Source organism: Ischnura elegans, chromosome 7 (genome assembly GCF_921293095.1).
Source record: "Ischnura elegans chromosome 7, ioIscEleg1.1, whole genome shotgun sequence".
NCBI classification, from domain to species: Eukaryota; Metazoa; Arthropoda; class Insecta; order Odonata; family Coenagrionidae; genus Ischnura; species Ischnura elegans.
The window spans coordinates 45,302,869-45,320,156 of record NC_060252.1 but is presented as its reverse complement, the minus strand read 5'-3'; the positions used below and the strand labels follow the sequence as shown (position 1 = coordinate 45,320,156).

General features: G+C 40.7%; 1 protein-coding gene across 2 annotated transcripts in view; it reads left to right on the top strand.

The window, feature by feature from the left end:
* Window positions 1-17,288, top strand: part of LOC124162367 (paired box protein Pax-6) — a 188,002-nt gene that overhangs the window by 120,523 nt on the left and 50,191 nt on the right. For both annotated transcript variants that reach the window (XM_046538881.1, XM_046538880.1), the window contains exon 4: window positions 7,828-7,983. In XM_046538881.1, the coding sequence (XP_046394837.1) occupies window positions 7,828-7,983 (156 nt within the window). The remainder of the gene's footprint in view (window positions 1-7,827; window positions 7,984-17,288) is intronic.

Genomic DNA, 17,288 nt, shown 5'->3' with positions numbered 1-17,288 from the left:
ATTTCTTCTATACCTACGATAAAGGATTTCCACAAATTTGCGCCAGCTACTAGTAATTATATAGCTGTTTCATTCATACTTATCTTACGCAAAGTATTTTAAAAAAACACTCTCATATTTTATGAATTCTTAACACGCTTTGCACATATGGTGTATTGGATTTGTTGAAGGGTACGAAGGACTCTCCCTAAGTTTACTGCATCAAAACACGAAGAAATTCATTTGGTTGAGGGTTTTTCAGGGAGACACGAAGATTTGGAGTAGGGGTGGTGAGAAGGTCAAGTGTTTTGGGACCGGAAGGGAGGGATAATAACGAGATCAAACCAGAATCTCCCTCAAAAGGATTTTTTTCTTTCTCTAGTGCACGAGAAGTATTTTTTTCTCCCCCAACGTCCGGAGGTCAGGAGAGGCTCGCGTCTTTCATATCGCCCGGGCTATTGCTTCGCAGCGGGTATTCTGGCAGCATGTTACGAGGGGAATTTTATTGTGCAGGGCGGTAGAAGATGATCATTATCAAGTGGGGTTTTATGCACAGTTCTTATTTAGTTTACCATCATTTATCGTTTTTACGACAATATTGCGATGCTTTGTTTGCGTCTCCTGATTTCGTGTTGAGTTCAAAGATTTTGAATTTGAAAGTCTGGAAAGTTAAGTTACAGTCAGGGTAATTAACCAATTAGGGCAGAAATTCGTTTGATAATAACATAAATCTAATTGCATATTATTAATTGTTGTAAATATTTCCTTTGATAATCTCAATTTTTAACATTGGAGCGTTAGTTGTACTCCTATGAAATCATTACTTACGTGAGCTCGCGTCTAGCGAAGGGTTCTAGCGTTCCCCTATCGATGTAGCTTTCGTTAGAACTCTTGGTTTCTATAAAAGATTGTCTTACTTGGTTATCAGGCTTTCTATGAAATGTTGTTTACTTAAAAAAATTATAAGTATGGTATACTATGAAATAATATTTTACGGAGTGCGAGTTATTTCATTTGTGATACGTACTATTAACGAAATGCTTACGTATGCTAACTTCCCGGTGAATGGGAAAATGAATGACTATTGTTAGATGTTCATTTCAAATAAGGATTCTTATATCCATTGCTAGTAGTGTTGCGATTTCTGTCGAATCTTTCATCGCACTTCAAACCATTTACTTGGACTTCGTGGTGATAAATGCCATTCAGTATTAATTTCATTATCCTTTCGCTAACTTTCGTTTACATGTGAAGCTTTATATGACAAAGAATAGCGTTAGATAGTGGGTAAGAGTCTCGTATTTGTTGAAGAATGTTCGTTGCAGAATAGAGGATGAATATTATTAGTCCTTAATCCCAATCCAGTGAATTTCATGGTAAGTATTGTGCTGCGTCTTGTCGAATCTTGCATCTCTCTATGAAAGATGAACTTGTGTTCAGTTGCATTGCATATTCTGGAATATAGATTGCTTTTTCGTTTTACTAGAGTTCTCCTGCAAGATAAGCTTACAGTAGGGGGGGGGGAGGCGGTTAACGTAGTCACTGTATCAAGACGTTCGATTGATTGGGGTAGTAGTCACGGTCGCTCGCTCCCGGGGAGATGATCGCTAGATCCCTCACAATGCGACCCCCCGCCGCGCCTCCCGACCGACGGGGGCATACTGCTCCTCAACTGACTAACCACCCACCCACGCCCCTCGGGGTCCGTCCACAGACGCGCCGCCGTCTGTCGCGGTTGCGTCATAAGGGAAACAGGCCTGCCGTGTAGGAAAGGGGGGGAGGGTATGGAATCACATTGGGTGCAGTGTGCTGGAATGATTGGGCCGGGGGAGAGGGAGTGACGCTGATGGGAAGGAGGGCTATGCTGCGTGTGTGGGTTGGGGGGGGGGGGAGGAGTGGGTGACCTGACCGGCATACGGAGGGTTGCCGAGGATCCCCATAGCCAGGCACCATCGCCCCTCATCCTGCGCGGCTAACTGATGCGACCGGGAAGAGAACGTTATAGGGGGAGAGTCCGGTGCTGATTGAGGGGGGAGGGAGGGTTTTGTGTTTGCCCCACGGCTAATCTCATGGTTAGCCGGGAGAATGGCAGGGGCGGAAGGCAGATGGAGAAATTCTCGGGGGTTAGTGCGGGGGAGGGAGGGGGGGGATTACGTTATGCAAGTGCCTCATGGAGTGGTCGTTGATGTAGTGGGAGGGGCGAGACGTGTGAGGTGCCACCATGTGCGCGGGGGGTCGCTGCTGCAGGGGTCGGACGGTTGGGGGAACGGCCTCCTTCGTCTAGGGTAGGAAGCGAAGCGGCTCCAATTTCGCCTTCCTTGAGTTTCGCCCTTCGGAAAAGGTCTCTTAGCAAGAGGGTTGGGTTTCTTTTGGCTGGCGCTCAGATCAAAGATTATTTATTTCTCCTTACGATCGCATTTGGTCAAGTGGTCTTGAATCGTCATGTGATGGGTGTGTACATTTGTTTAGTTTAGTATTTTGAAGGAGTAGTTCAAGGTGAATGAATCTAGTTCTTCATGGATTCTACTCATTGTTGTTTTGCGATCTTCCGACAGTTTATTGTTTTCCCAACTAAGTGTTTCATTTTTATTTGTGCAAGAACGAGTTCATTCCTCCGCTCTTGGTGGTGTACATTAACATCCGTAAGTTTTCATAAAATCAGTGTCTCTTGCGCTAGAATACAAGTTTGGTATATTTTATATAATTTTAGCTGTTTTAACAAAATTAAGTGGATAACACAATTATTGGTCCATCGTGTTTACAATATTTTAGAATATCCCTCGAAAATCTATTTCAAAACATTTTTTGTGTTAATTTTATATTTTTTTAATTGCTAGTCACCATGGACTAAAAATTGATAAAGAGAAGAATATGATATACATAGCTTTATAAGATTTCTTCTATTTTCTTTTTCTTAGTTGACACTAATTGTTTTCTCCGTGAAATTACACCAATGTATAGTCCTCGGTTATTTCCTTGATCTCTTCTTAGTTCTTCAGTTGCGTCTTAGGTTTAGTTTAATCTTAATAATTTTGACTTAAATACGAATCTGTAGTTTTTATACACAATGATGGCTAAAAACATTTAAAATCCAGTTAAACATAAAAGAAATAGAATGAGTGTGATACTTTGCTGAATTAAAAACTTATCTCCCACTTGACCGGGCTCTCCTTCCAAGAGAGATGAGGCGAGATCACTATAGTGCTACTATGCATTCTCTGTTCAATCTGAGTATTGGGGAGATGAAGAACCTTAATTGCGGGATATTTCCTTTTGAGATAAAGGAACTAGTTAAGGAAGTGTCTTCTTACTATAATTTTTGCTGAACGTTAATATTTCGAAACTTCCTAAGTCTAGGTATGTGCGAAATCCTCATACACGAGGTGTAAAAGGCATTTATTTCTGTCTTATATGGCGTTGTCATGAGGAAATTACTTCCCTATCAAAACCTATGGTAGCGATACTGGGTTCCGAGGTAGAATACTTGCTGCTTCAAGGTTGACTTAGTGTGCCCTCCAACTTTTTCTCTTAAAATTTACTGCCACCCCTCTGGGTGGAACGACTTGAATCCAATTTACTGTCATTCTCTCTATTTCGGCTGCATAACTTCCCTGATTGCCATCGCCGCATTTCCCGCCCGGATGATCACAGCAGTATAGCTCATGCCAAACAAACGTTATACGCAATTCACGCTAACAGAAAATCTACACATGTCGAAAAAGATTTCAATGCTAGAAACAGGGAGGGTGGCCTAAAGCTCAACCTCCTTATCTTGATGACTCTCCAATCGCAATCCCGTTACGTTATATTCTCTGTGCCTCGGGGGTGGAGGGGTGAGTTACGGATAGGATCACAAAGGAGGAGGATGGGTGGGGGATCATCGGTTGCGCTCGTGTATGTGTTTACGCGTGGAAGGGGTGGCGGGGGATGTATATAGTTGTGTGTGTGTGTGTGTGTCTGTGGGAGAACCTGCCCCCAGGGGGAGAATCGCTTTGTAAACCGGGGTTGACTCCTCCTCGTAGCCGGCAAACGGACTCATTTACCCCCACCCACTGTCACCCTCGCCATAGTAGGGGTGATCGGAGGAATGGGGTTCACTATGACAATAGTTTCCCATAGGCTTGTTCGATAGGCATCATTGATATCGTGTTCAGCCAATATGAAAAAACTTCGTGCATTTGCAGAGGAATATTTATTATGGAACGATGGTTCCGTCGAGCAGTGGCATCGTCAGGTGAGCACTTTAATGTACATATTACTTAACTAACAAAACAAAGAAGGGCGTCTGTGCATAGGTTTTTTTTTATTTTTTAGGAATATGTCCGGTAAATTGTTCTCACCATAGTAGGGGTTACCAAGGGATGTGGTTCATTAATTTGTATTCCCATAGGCTTGTTTGATAAGCTTTATTGATATCGTGTTCGGCCAACAAGAAAAAAACGTGGTGAACTTGCACAGAAAGATTCTACATCTACATAAAATCCCGCAAGCCGCCTAAAAGGCGTGTGGCAGGGGGTGTGTTAGGACACCAGCCGTTTACAAGTAAAAAAGGAGTGCTCTAAGGAAATTACGACTAGCATTTATTGAAATCCTTTATGGTTCGGGGGAGAAACAGGATTCATTACAGGACTTTAGTTTCGTCGAACTGTCGTCATCGTTAGGTGAGCACTTTTCCGAAGATATTCCTTAACTAGCAAAATCTAGGAGGATAGTTTTTTTTATTACTTTGCTATTTAAGGAATATATTCTGTAAAATGATCACCAGGCGATGTCGACTGTTCTACGAATCTATGGTCGAGTAATAAATCATCCTGTGGAATTTTTTTTCTTAGTCGTTCGAAATGAATGGTGGGGTTGAGAAGCCGAGGGGTACAAGTGATTTTTTTGTAAACAGAGTTAGCTATAGAAATTGATAGAAGAAAACTTGGCAGCCAAGGGATATAAGTGAGTCACTGTTCTGTGCTGACATTGAGTGGAAAATCAATTGCATTACTAAATATCTAGTTGACCTCATTTGTTTTCTTTACCTTATTGCAGGAGCTAACTCTGTTTAAAAAAATCACTTGCACCCCTTGGCTCCTCACCCCCTCAATTATAATTTTTTTAAAGTCACGCCGGATAACGCCTCCTTCTCGCATCATGGTTGAGATTTGATGGCTAAAAATATATCGACATGCTTCAATATCGATGTTGATTTTTCGTGAGCGCTCGTCATCTATAATCATTCATTATCCATGATCTGTGTATGTTGACATTGAACGAAGCGACGGTCTACTCATGTAGAACATAATCAGCTGCCTAGGGTCAGATGGTCCTTGATTTTTGATAGCCATTTATTGTCTGCGATCAGTTATGACATTATGAGTGAAATCTTCGCGGATTTTCCGCCAGTTCGAATACTAAGCATTTTGATAGCAATCAGCTATTGCAACCTGAGAATTGGTTAATCATTTGATCTAGTGAAAAACCGAGGAAGACTTCTTTCAAGGTATAGGCAAAGAAGGTATTACATCGATAACCGTTGTTTTTCGTCATGCTCTCAAATTTCGACCAAAGGCAAACTGTTGACCATCAATTTGGTCTAAAGTATACCGGGACTAGCCGCGGTGATAACTTTTACGGGAGTCACCCGCAATCCACAATCGTGCGAAAGATCCACAGAGAAAAAATCATTCGCCTTGACCGGGATTCGAACCCGGATCCCCCGAAAATATCCACAGGGAAGAATGACGCCTCGGTAGCTTAACTGGCTAAAGCACTCGACCGGAAATCGGGGGATCCGGGTTCGAATCCCGGTCAAGGCGAATGATCAATTTAGTCTTTACTAGTATGTGATTTGTGTCGAAGTTGTCGAAGGCCAACAATTGCTGTTGGTCAGTGACGGTGTTTGCGTGGCGATGATAGTCACCTATTTTGACCGTATACCATCGTATTAATTGGCATAGGAAAAATTCCTCTGCACCGGAAATAGAACTAAGGACCAATGGCGTTCCGGGTCACTGAGCAACCACGATTCCGTCGTGGTTCTTTGATTCCTGTGGCATTTTCTAAGGCTCGGAAAGCCAATAGCCCGCGGTCCGTATCCCGGTCTTGGAGACTTTTACCTCCAGGCAACTTTTAACTCCGCGCGGCAGTTTATCACATATACGATCGAATTTTGTTTCGATACCAACAATCGAGTTAAATTTCGGTACCTGTCATTAGACCACCATTGACGATTTTTCCTATTTGTCTAGCCATCGTACTAGCCCAACCATCTAGGGTTGCAATTGCTAAAGAGCTGAGGACCTCGCAGGGCTATGAAGCGACCCCTCTTGCTCTCCCTACGGCCCCTCAGTAGACAGTGCCTAAGCGATCCCTTTTAAATGCTATCTATTTAGGGGCTGAGGGTCGGGAACATTATGCCCCCCCGCGGACAAGGTTGGGTTGCTTCTGAATAGGGAGAGGACACGGGTTGTTGTTTTGGTCGAGGGTTTTCACCAGCGGTTGTTGCTGCTGCTGGTCGGGGGGAACGGCAAGTCTTTACGGGCGCGATTTCATCAGCTCTCCTCATCGTGTCCCTTGGGGTGGATGGATTTTAGCAGTGGTCTTACCCCTCTCCTGGTCTCTCAAATGATAGGGTCAATTGCCCGCTTTTTGTCCGGTCGTTCGCGCCGAGGTCACTCGTGACGGATGCTTTTAGCTTCCCGGCTGCTCAGTTAGGGGTGTAAATTACATAGAATATTTTATCAAATACCTCAACCGATGTTGAGGCAGGCTTAAGGCCAAAGGGATCGATTTTAAAGACTTCGATTTTAATGTGTTGGCCATAAAAGATTTTTATCTTTTATGGACAACACATTTTCACGTAATATTTTACCACTTGTAAAGACTATGGGAGTGGCCGATCCCATCAGCGAAAACTGGTGCACGGAGCGTCATCAACGCCGAGCCTCCTGAACATTTGATTGTCAATCTCTAATTACACTTATCAGCACATTATCAACACTAGCATGTATACTCGATAAATATTATATAATTTTTGCAAATCATAGTTTATTCTTGGGACTCAATTTTTTCAACCGTAGATCGTGATTTTAAAGAATCCATCGTTCGTTGTTTATTTGCAATCTTACATTGGAAACACTCCGGACCGCATGTCAGGACATACAAAATAAATTGATTAAATCTTAAAGATACGAACCGGTACGAAATGAGTTCGATTATAGTTACATTCAAATTTCTACTGCGTTTGATGGCAGTTGATCATTTTGAAATTAATATTGCATAGTAGGGCGGTATAAGTTGCATATCGTATTCATTGGAACTCTCGCAGTAATAATACTTAGCAGTGAAGATATCTCGAGTCTCGCACCGGGTAAGGCCCTCCATATTTCCTTATGACGTGTCGATGTGCAACTCTCCCATCGTCATCAGGAATTCACGAATCCAAATTTGGATTCCTGAGTCCTTCATTGAAACGTCGGAAGGAGATGTCGGAAGGAGATGGAAGGAGAGAAGGAGACCTTACCCGTTGTGAGACCCGAGAAAAATCTTCACTGCCATTTTTCGCCGAGAAAAAAAACAGGCATCGCAAATAATTCTTAGCGATGCAAATGCGAGAATCTAATCAATCACACTTCTCCTCTTCCCCCTTGTACATACATACGTAGGTTTTAAACCCTTTTGGAATAAGAATTAGTTTCTCCCCTCCCCCGTTGGATTCCCTCTTCGCTAATTCAAACACTATCTCTCCCACACACCCCCCGCCCTCCCTCCTTCCCTCCTCCCCGTACGATTTTATCTTAGACTCGCTCTTTTTCTATCCAACCCTCCTCTGCAACCGCAACCTTCCGGTTCTCTCTTCAGGCGCCGACGGCCTCCTCAACGACAACACGTCTGACGGCAACTCCGAGCACAACTCCTCGGCGGACGAAGACTCGCAGCTGAGGCTGCGGCTCAAGAGGAAACTGCAGCGCAACCGCACCTCCTTCACCAACGAGCAGATCGAGGCCCTGGAGAAGGGTAAGCCACCCTTCCCATTGCATCCCACTCGAATGGTCTTTCAGTCTGACGAATTACCGGCTTAAGACACTCAAAGTCATCTTTTTATTGAGAGATGTCGTTGAATAGCATTTCAAATGATAAACAAAGATATCGTTCGGCCCACTTAATTTTATTTCACAGCTGTACTAAACGTTTTTAGATTGGTATGCAATCATCAACAGGTACTGTATCTGATGATGATTGCAAGCCCATGGAAGCACGTGTAGTAGTGTTGTGAAATTAATATTTAGTGGACAGAACGATATCATTGTTTATCATTTGATGCGCACGCTTTCGTCTTAAAAATTTCAGGGTATACGGAATTTACAATACCTCACGTTTGTCTTTATCTAAACTGGTTAAATTTCTCGTCGGTATTTTGTTTAGTAATAAATTGTCGCGATAGAAAGACGCCCTTCCTTCCAAAGGGACTCATTTCATCCCACTCGAATTTTCTTTCATCGTGACGAATTACTGGCTGGAGACGCACGCTTTCAACTAAAAATTTCTGGATATGTAGAGCTGACGATATCTCACATTTGTCTCTATCCAAACTTATAAATTTCTCCTCAGTATTGTATTTAATAATAATTTTTGTTGCATTAAGATAAGCAAACTATTTAAATTTCCTTATTTTTTTGGGTTCCAATAAAATATTAGTACCAATAAACGATTATGTGGAAATTTAAAAATGTTGTTTATCTTCATTCAACACGAATTATCACCAAGTGAAAGTCGGGTCCGTCGATTTCATAATTTTAGTATTTGAGATAAAGGCAAATGCTGGCAAGGGTTCGCCCTTTATACCCTTAGAATTTTAATTTGATAGCATCAATTGGAAATGAGTTATATGTCACGCAAGAAAGACAAAATTCGAGCGGGAGTGACGCGTCTTCTCAAAAGCTTGATGCTCTTGCCAAAGCTACCCTATTATTTTTTTATTTGACCCCTTGCAGTAGCTTGCGTCGTATTTGAGTGTAATCCCACGCTTTTTGATTCTCTTTCCCTTCTCCTTAGAATCACAGAATAGTGACCAATAATTTCCCCTAAGTAATTTATAGTACTAAGTGTTCTAGTGCTATTGTATTTTTCATCATTAATGGAACCGACAATGAGCCATTGAGTCGCGTATGTTTTTCGTTATGACCTACCGATTTATGGGAATTTGCAGGAGATCAGTGTTAAGAAAATTAGATTGGTAAGGATTGAATGTAAGTAAAATGGATGTTTTTAAACCTATTTAATTTGTTTTAAAACCTATTTTAAAAAAATACATGTATGCGATGGGACGATTTTTAATTGCAAAAAAAGATTTACCACGATAATGATTATTTTCAACTTATGGAAGCTACGAATAGATAATAGGAATAATGGATAAAGATTATGTCGTAAATCGTATTTAGCAATCAAAGTTGGGAATTCCTTTGAATCACGTTCCAGTGTTGAGTTCTACGTGTAAGTATTGTCTTCTTTCCGTTTTAAGTTCTTAAAAAATCATCCATGGATGCCTAAATTCTACTAGGGAAACCATTCGTTATGGTATTGTATTTTATAAAAATTATTGTTTATTAAATAATTTTGAAGCTAAAAAATTGGTTAATTCTTGAGTTTCTCTTTCGTTGCACAAACTGAAGACAAAAAATTCAAATTTTCATGCAAATAAATAGAGCTCAGTGCTCGTCGATCCTTCCCAAGATGCCCATTAGCGAAATTTCTTGACGTCAATCGGAGAGGAGATGTCTTCATTCATATTACCAATAGTTTGCGCAATCGACCAAGATTTCGACTGCTGTGAGTCAGTTGTTCACATATAATAGGTGTCACAAACGCCAATCTTAAATTTAAGGCCGTACAATTCCCTTAGTCAGTTGTCAGTTTATTTTTACGACCGCGTCAATGAAATAATGGCTTTTACGTCCTTTATATTATCGTGATTGCCCCTCTGCAATATTAAAACGAACCCAGGAGCCTCGTAGTTACTCGGCGCAGGAATTATCCTTCCTGTACCACACCAAGATAGCTCCTCTCGCGTGTCAGCACGGCTTATGAATTATGCCGTCTCCGTAATGGAACCAATGGATCGGCGTGTAGGTGGGTTCATTCCCTACGCGCGTGCGACGTGCCTAAAGCGACTTATCCGGCCCCAATCCCTCCTTGTTCGACCCCGCACCATTTCGCCTACCTTTCGCACGTGCCCGACTGATTAGAGAAGGATTTTCGGCGGCCCGAAGCAAAGCAAAGCCCCCAAAGGGTGAGACGGCTTATTTCGCCGTCGGGAGTCGATTCGCACACCTCGAGTCATTAAACTCCACCTGATGCGTTCTGCTCCTATAAGCCGCCCCTTCGATGAGTACCTGTTACAAATATAGGCTGTATCGAGCGTGGCCCTTTAGAAAAACAAATGCATCAGGCCTATCAAATAAGTCAAACGTCATAACTCTGTGAAATGTTTTTCATGATAATATTCGAGGCCACCTCAAAAATGTCTCTTACAAGCCGTTTCGTTGTCAAATTTTAGTCACGTTCTCAATGAAAAGTCGTGGGAAAATACTAGAAAATATAAGAATAAACCTTTTTCAGGCTCATTTGTATATTTAAATTCACCCGACTCGTGTTTCATAGGTTATTACCACTTCAGGTTTTTCAAGATATTTTTAAAGGGTTTAGTAGGTCAAGATATTTTTTAAAAGCAAGACTTGAAGATGTAACTATGTCATGAAACCCGTCGTGCCTATTTAAATATGAAAGTGAACCTAACAAAGTTTTATCCTTTTAATTTCCATAACGGAAATCTTCTTCCTAGTTAAGCGTGATGTTATCACTTATATTTTGAAAATAAATTAATAGTGTGGAAAAATTCTGTTTGGTTATCCTACATTATGCAGACCCACCACATCTTATTGGAAGAATGCGTAATGCTCAGCGAAACTTGTGGCGTATTATAATGTGGAATATTATAGTGGTCATGAAAAATTTTCCGTAATTTTTGGTTTTGAGATGAAAAATAAATCGAATGAGCAGGTTCTACCATTAGGATGTTGGCATAAATAAATTACTCACTGCTAACTGTTTTAAAATACATGGATAAAATTTTCTCGGGATTTCCACTGGATTAAATACTCATACATTTCAGCCGACTACACATACATTTCAGCCGAAGTTTCGAGCTCCGATTTGGTCTTCCTCAGGGCTTCAAGTAGTTCATTCCATTCATTTTTCAGTTAATTGTCAACAGTCAGTTATTTTTTTCTTTAAACGCACATTTAAATGTAACAATTCTCAAATGAATCAATCTATGGCTTTTACCACTTTATATTTATTTATTTAAAAATGACCATATTCTCAACTCGCGGGAGGAAGTTGCATTTTTATAAATCCAACACTAGTTATTTTCTCATCCGATTTCAATGTGTGACATTTTCCGTGAGATTTATTCCTAAACTTTGCGCATACTACGCTCAAAGTGATTATGAACAATGAACAACACGAGTAATAATGACATTTGTCTCCCACCAATTTTTTATGGAGGGAATATTGCTGGTTTCAAATGAACATCTAACTATGGTAGAAGCCAACGTGGAAAACATGAGGATGGGAAGAGTAGGAGAGACGACTACGTTCGTGAAAGTGAAATCCCTCCTCGATCGACGGCGGTAATATGGCGAGGGCCAGTTCACTTCCCCCTCAATTTCTCCCCTCGATATCTCCTCGCACCTCGGTCCCCTGAGGGAGGAAAGAAAGGAGTCCGTGGTTGGATCAGTTCCGGTCGGCGGATATTCCAGCGGACCCTTTCTCGCTCCGCCACCTTCAGAATGCTCCGCGGAGGGTGTGAATTGGTACCACCCCTTCCCTCTCACGGATGCTCTAAACCCCCCTCCAACCTCTGGTCCTCTCCCCTCCAACCCCCCCTAAAGTCGCGCCCATTTAACGCGGGCGGAGCTGCGGTGTCTTCACTTCCTTATTCTCTACGGGGCGGATTCGATTGAAAGGAGAAGGGGTTCTCTTTGATGTGAGGAAGCACTTTTTCAGATTTAATTTTTCTCTTCTTATCAATTGCTGATCGGGATATAATCTCTCTCTTTCTCTTCCTTTCCTTTATTTCTCTCGTTTGTCGACCTTTCTGGGGGGGATATTTCCTTAACTTCGTGCGAGATTTGTCGTCATGAAATTGTAACTGGCGTGATATTATGAGATTGAAGCAGAATGAGAGTTCTTAAAGTGTACCTGAGTATCTTTACATTTTTATGCATTGGGTACCAACGTCTCTATATGAAGTAGGTATACATAACTATATATATTGATGCTTGTTGGAGATATGTATTTTTTTAAATCAGCCATTCCTATTAACACAGTAATTTTCTAAATACTTGAGTTGTTACTTCATATTGTAATTAAGAGGCCCTAGAGCTCAACGCCTTACTTCTATACCTCTTGCTGATGTTTCACAAATTTAATGTTGCATCATTCGGGGGAGGGTAGTTTGGCTCTGATTGGAATTATTCCGATAGGTTTTCATTCCAAATTTAAATTAAAACTAGAATTTTTCTTATGCGTTTGGTCGTCCGTTTACTCTATGTCCATCCACTGTACATCTGTTTCCCACCCCTTCCTCAAAGTTGTAATAATTTTCATGAGAAATCACCATTACGAGTTGCTACTGATATGGTTTCCGTTTCCGGGAACTTCAGCTTATTGGCGTTCTCAATTGGGAATCGTTTACGATATATCATCATTTGAGGAGTGCTTCAGCGTCGAGAGCGTTAAGAGATCGTGGATTCAGTACGTGATGGGTCCAAGTAATGTGATAAGAACTGTGTACCCACCATCTTTTTATACGTCTTTGCATTGTTGACCACTTGTATCGGTTGAGAAAATAAGATATAGACGCCGCTTTAACGAGGCAATCACATCGGCATCCTCACGTCCTTAATTCCCCCGAGCAAACACAAGTGATCAAGCCCTGCAGATACTGCCGGGCTCTGGACCCGGGGCTCCAATTAACCCCATTATAATCGTCCGAAGTGGACGCAAAGGGCGGTTGAGGATATGATGGCAACCCGGCTAAGATTTCCTCAGGACGATTCCGCCATCGGCCATCGCCGTGATTGGAGCGCATTATTTGATAAACGGCTGCGCTAGATGAGTGGGAGATAAGGGATGAGGAGGAAGTTACCTGAGTTACGTCGCAATTCCCATTTTTCCTCGTTCTTTGAGGTACTATGTGGGAATCAGCGGCGGATTAATTGAGGAGAGCCCTTCCGTAATTTCTGGGAAAGTTGAAAGTATGAAATATTTTCAATTTTTCATGAAGATCTTTATGATGAATGATTTTTCTGAGGCATTCACAGATTCCTTGATGTACTTCAAGACTTTCTGAGGGATTCTCTCTGAAAAATAACCCGCAACGGCCGCGAAATTTAGGGCAATGGCCTAATCATTACTCGAGGTACACCCGACGGATAAATTGAGCCAAAATACAGTATTTTCCCTACAAAATTTCAAGATTTTAAACTGATCTCGGGAAATCATATTCGGAATTTTTATTTTCACTTTCTTAGATTATAAAATTTGAATAAATGAAATCGCTACTAAGATTGCTCGCGATTCAAATCTGCGTACCTTTTATTGTACGGTATAAAATCGTCGGGTAAATATTCTATTCTTATTTGTAATTTATTGATTTAAAATTAAATAGGTATGTTTTATAAGTAATAAATGACCATTGCAAAAATTTTCAGTTGGTGAATCATTCGCTATGATAGGAATTAGGATATCCCTAGTTTGTGCGGAGAACTTCGAACACCACTACGGCTCCGGATTTTTGGCGATTTTTGAGAAGAGTAACGTTCATTTATATTGGGCACACACCATAAACAGTAAACACATACCACGGTAACAGTAGTCTATGTTAACTTTTTGTTCTTCCGTTCATTTTCTAAATTTTTTATAGGCTTATCGCTATCCATAATGCGGTTTTTTCATAAAATGTAGATATTAAATTCTCCTAGAGGTGTGTCGGTTAATTCATGTTTACATGAAATTAGGCATGTGTTTGTTACTACATCTGCAAATTTTGGAGATGATTTATTCTCTAATAGTGTATTTTATTGATCGACACTCTAAGCCTCAATTCGTGGCCTATTTTACTCTCACCTCTGGAGAGGCAAGCTCTTTAGGCCTTCATTTCAGCTCATTTTTGAATCCTTTTCCGGGAGTGTGCATCCCTGCCCTTGACATACATAAGTCTTTCGTATTGCTGTGGTTTGAGATTGCTTAATTTTGAGGAAACTCTTTTGTATTGATTTGGATTAAATGGTAATTTTATTACAAAAATCAGTCAATAGATTATTCATGTAACGGGACAATTTCTGGAGATCAATCTGATGTAAAGCTATCCCATCCCAATTGTGATGAGTTTGCTTTTATCCTGGTGTCGGTGCAGAGTTTACACTTGGGTTTCCCTCCATCCGTTCTCTCAAAAGTGCAAATTACTATAACTGACCATCACCAACGATTTACGAAATTAAGCCTTAAGTCCTGCTTCTGGTCTCAAAATGAACTAAATTATTTTTACGATGGCCAATGTTTTTTATCGGCGTGAAAAGTGAAGAGAATGCCCTCAGACCAAGACAAGGAAATGATTGTTCCCGGAAAAATGTTTAAAATATATTAAATTAGTGGGTTTCTGCTTAAGGATGTAACGTAGACTAGTTCATGGAGGTCTCTCCTAAAATACCTATTTCCGTAAATATGGCTGACGCTGGCCCGCAGAGTTTGTGGACAGGTGAATCGCAGAAACTCTTTTGGGGGGCGAGACAGTAATGGCCTCGGATATTCCGGTCGCGTTTTCTGTTCGGGCGGCGAAAGGAGCTCCGGAGAAGGCGAGGGGGATTTGTATTGGTTTATGCTGCTCGGGGAAGAGATATATTCTTTTTTTATTTATCTGTAGGACTTCGAGACGGGGTGATTCCTTGGAGGAAGGGGGAGTATGGGGAATTGGGTGGGGGGTAAGTTTGCCTCTCTCACGCTTACTTTTATTTCCGCCGCTTGGTGGTGGAGCGAGCGAGTGGCAGGCAGACTGTCGTCGGACTTGGCTGTTTGCGGAAGACGCTGTGACGGGAATAAACGCATTTTGTTTGTCGAGGATGGGGTATGAAAAGGTAAAGATAGTGGGGCGGAGGGGTTGGTTGGATCCAATCCGGAGGAAGGGAATCGAATCACCTCTCACGTATATCGAGAACGGGAGTTTCTTCGTTTATTGGATCTCGCTGTCGTCCACGAAACCTTTCGCATCGTTTTGTCCGCTCCCCGCATCTCTTTCCTTCCTTCAAGTTCGCGTGTTAAAACTAGCTGCTGTAGCAGTGGCTCAAACGAAATATCTCCCTACTATTCTCAACGCAGAAGTGTACCGAGATGGCCAATACGTTCCATGATGGCGGAGGAGAAAAGCGAAAGAAATGACGCTGGTGAAAGTGGGATATGATTATATTTTCTCTTTTTTAAATTAAATTAAATTTAGGCTTATAATCGATCCCTCATAGGTGGTAAATTGAAAAAAATCAAGCTGTAACCATTTCTTTGCTCAAGTGTTTAAATCAGCGTTTCCGATTGTGACGTATCCACAGACATCGATTCCTATTATTTTCATAATTGAACTGTTTCAACTTCGCTAATATATCAAATCAAGATCGACCATGTCTTCAATCAGTTCATGCTCTCTTCTCAGTGCTTCGCAGTCGCCGATTATAATATTGAAATGTTTGTGATGCCACTATTAATTTTTAAAATTTGAATTTTTCGATCTTCTCATCTTCACTAGATTGTATCAGTTAACTTGAAATATAATTTGGAGGACTCAAAAATGACGTATTTAAGGTCGCTAGTTATTTTTGGTAACCACAATGTTTTATATAAATTCCTTATAGTATCATCTATAAATTATGATCAGAACTAGATGCACGTGTATGGCATTTAGGATTGCATTTACTGTTAAGGCCGTTTTACACGGTACACGGAATTGAGCAATCTGACGTACGCGCGAAGGCGCAATCAAAATAACGTCGTGCAAAGCGGTGAATTGCTAGAACACATGCGAGAATGCGTGGATGCGAGACGGCAAAATAGCCCCTGTTCTAATTTCGTTCATGCATTCGCGCAATTCCACGCCGTTTTAGAAATTAATGCAGCTCTAACCTGCGCAATTCCGTGCCCCGTGTAAAACGGCCTTTAGATGCTTCATGTACGGCAGTTCCTTGTCATTTAAAGATATATTCCTATATGCACACATGTTGTGTTAAGAAAATTATGTTGATACTATATTGAATTTTATTCGAGGAATTTGAGCGCTAAAAAATGCATGATTAAAAAAATGGAATTACAATGTGTTAAAACTCTCGGTAGTATATCCCATGGAAAAATCAATACTTCAATGAAGACCATAAATTACAATTTTATTTACCGAGGTAAATTTAAAAAAAATTAATTTGACAATTAATGTGCTTTGATTCTAATTAATGAAGTTAATGTGATCTGAATAGCCTTTCATTTTTCTCTTTCTAATCATTACAAGGAAACAGTACACTGAGTCAACCGAAATTTATAAATAAAATAATAGCGCAGTGTATTTGTTGATAAAATTACTGTTTATAATTATACACCATATTCGAATTCAGGATAAAAAGGAATATTACTCTGGGACGCAAATATAAAACGGTTGGTTTTGCGGAATATCATCATGAGGCCTGTTGAAGTCATTTTTGTTAGAACGCTTTGGGCAATGGAGCTATATGAATGAAGCCAATTTAAACCAGTAGGTCCTGGTTGTAATTTTCTGTCAAATTTTCATGTAAAGTTGCATGGTGATATCGGTAATATTTTACTTAAATTATATTACATAGGAGTTGTCGTCTGTTTTTTGCTAAATTATGATGCCCTTTTCCAACGATTAAAATTTAATGCAACGAGAGATGTAGAAGTATTGAATTTTGGATCTTTGCATTCTTCTGTATTATTGAATCTAATTTTCTTGGTTTGAAATTCCCCCATAATTTAATATAATGAAATACTGTTCATAAATAAGCTTAGTTGATTCCATTGATGTGGCTTATTTCCTCGAGAAAAAGGAAGACACGTTTTCGCTGCAAATTAAGTAGACCATGACCTCGGAAATTGGATTTCCTTCCAGCGAAATAAAATAAGATACACATCAAAGATAATAAGGGGTCATGATTCGGGCGCATTTCGATTTGATTATCGCGCGTCGATGAAATAGTGGCACGGTAGCT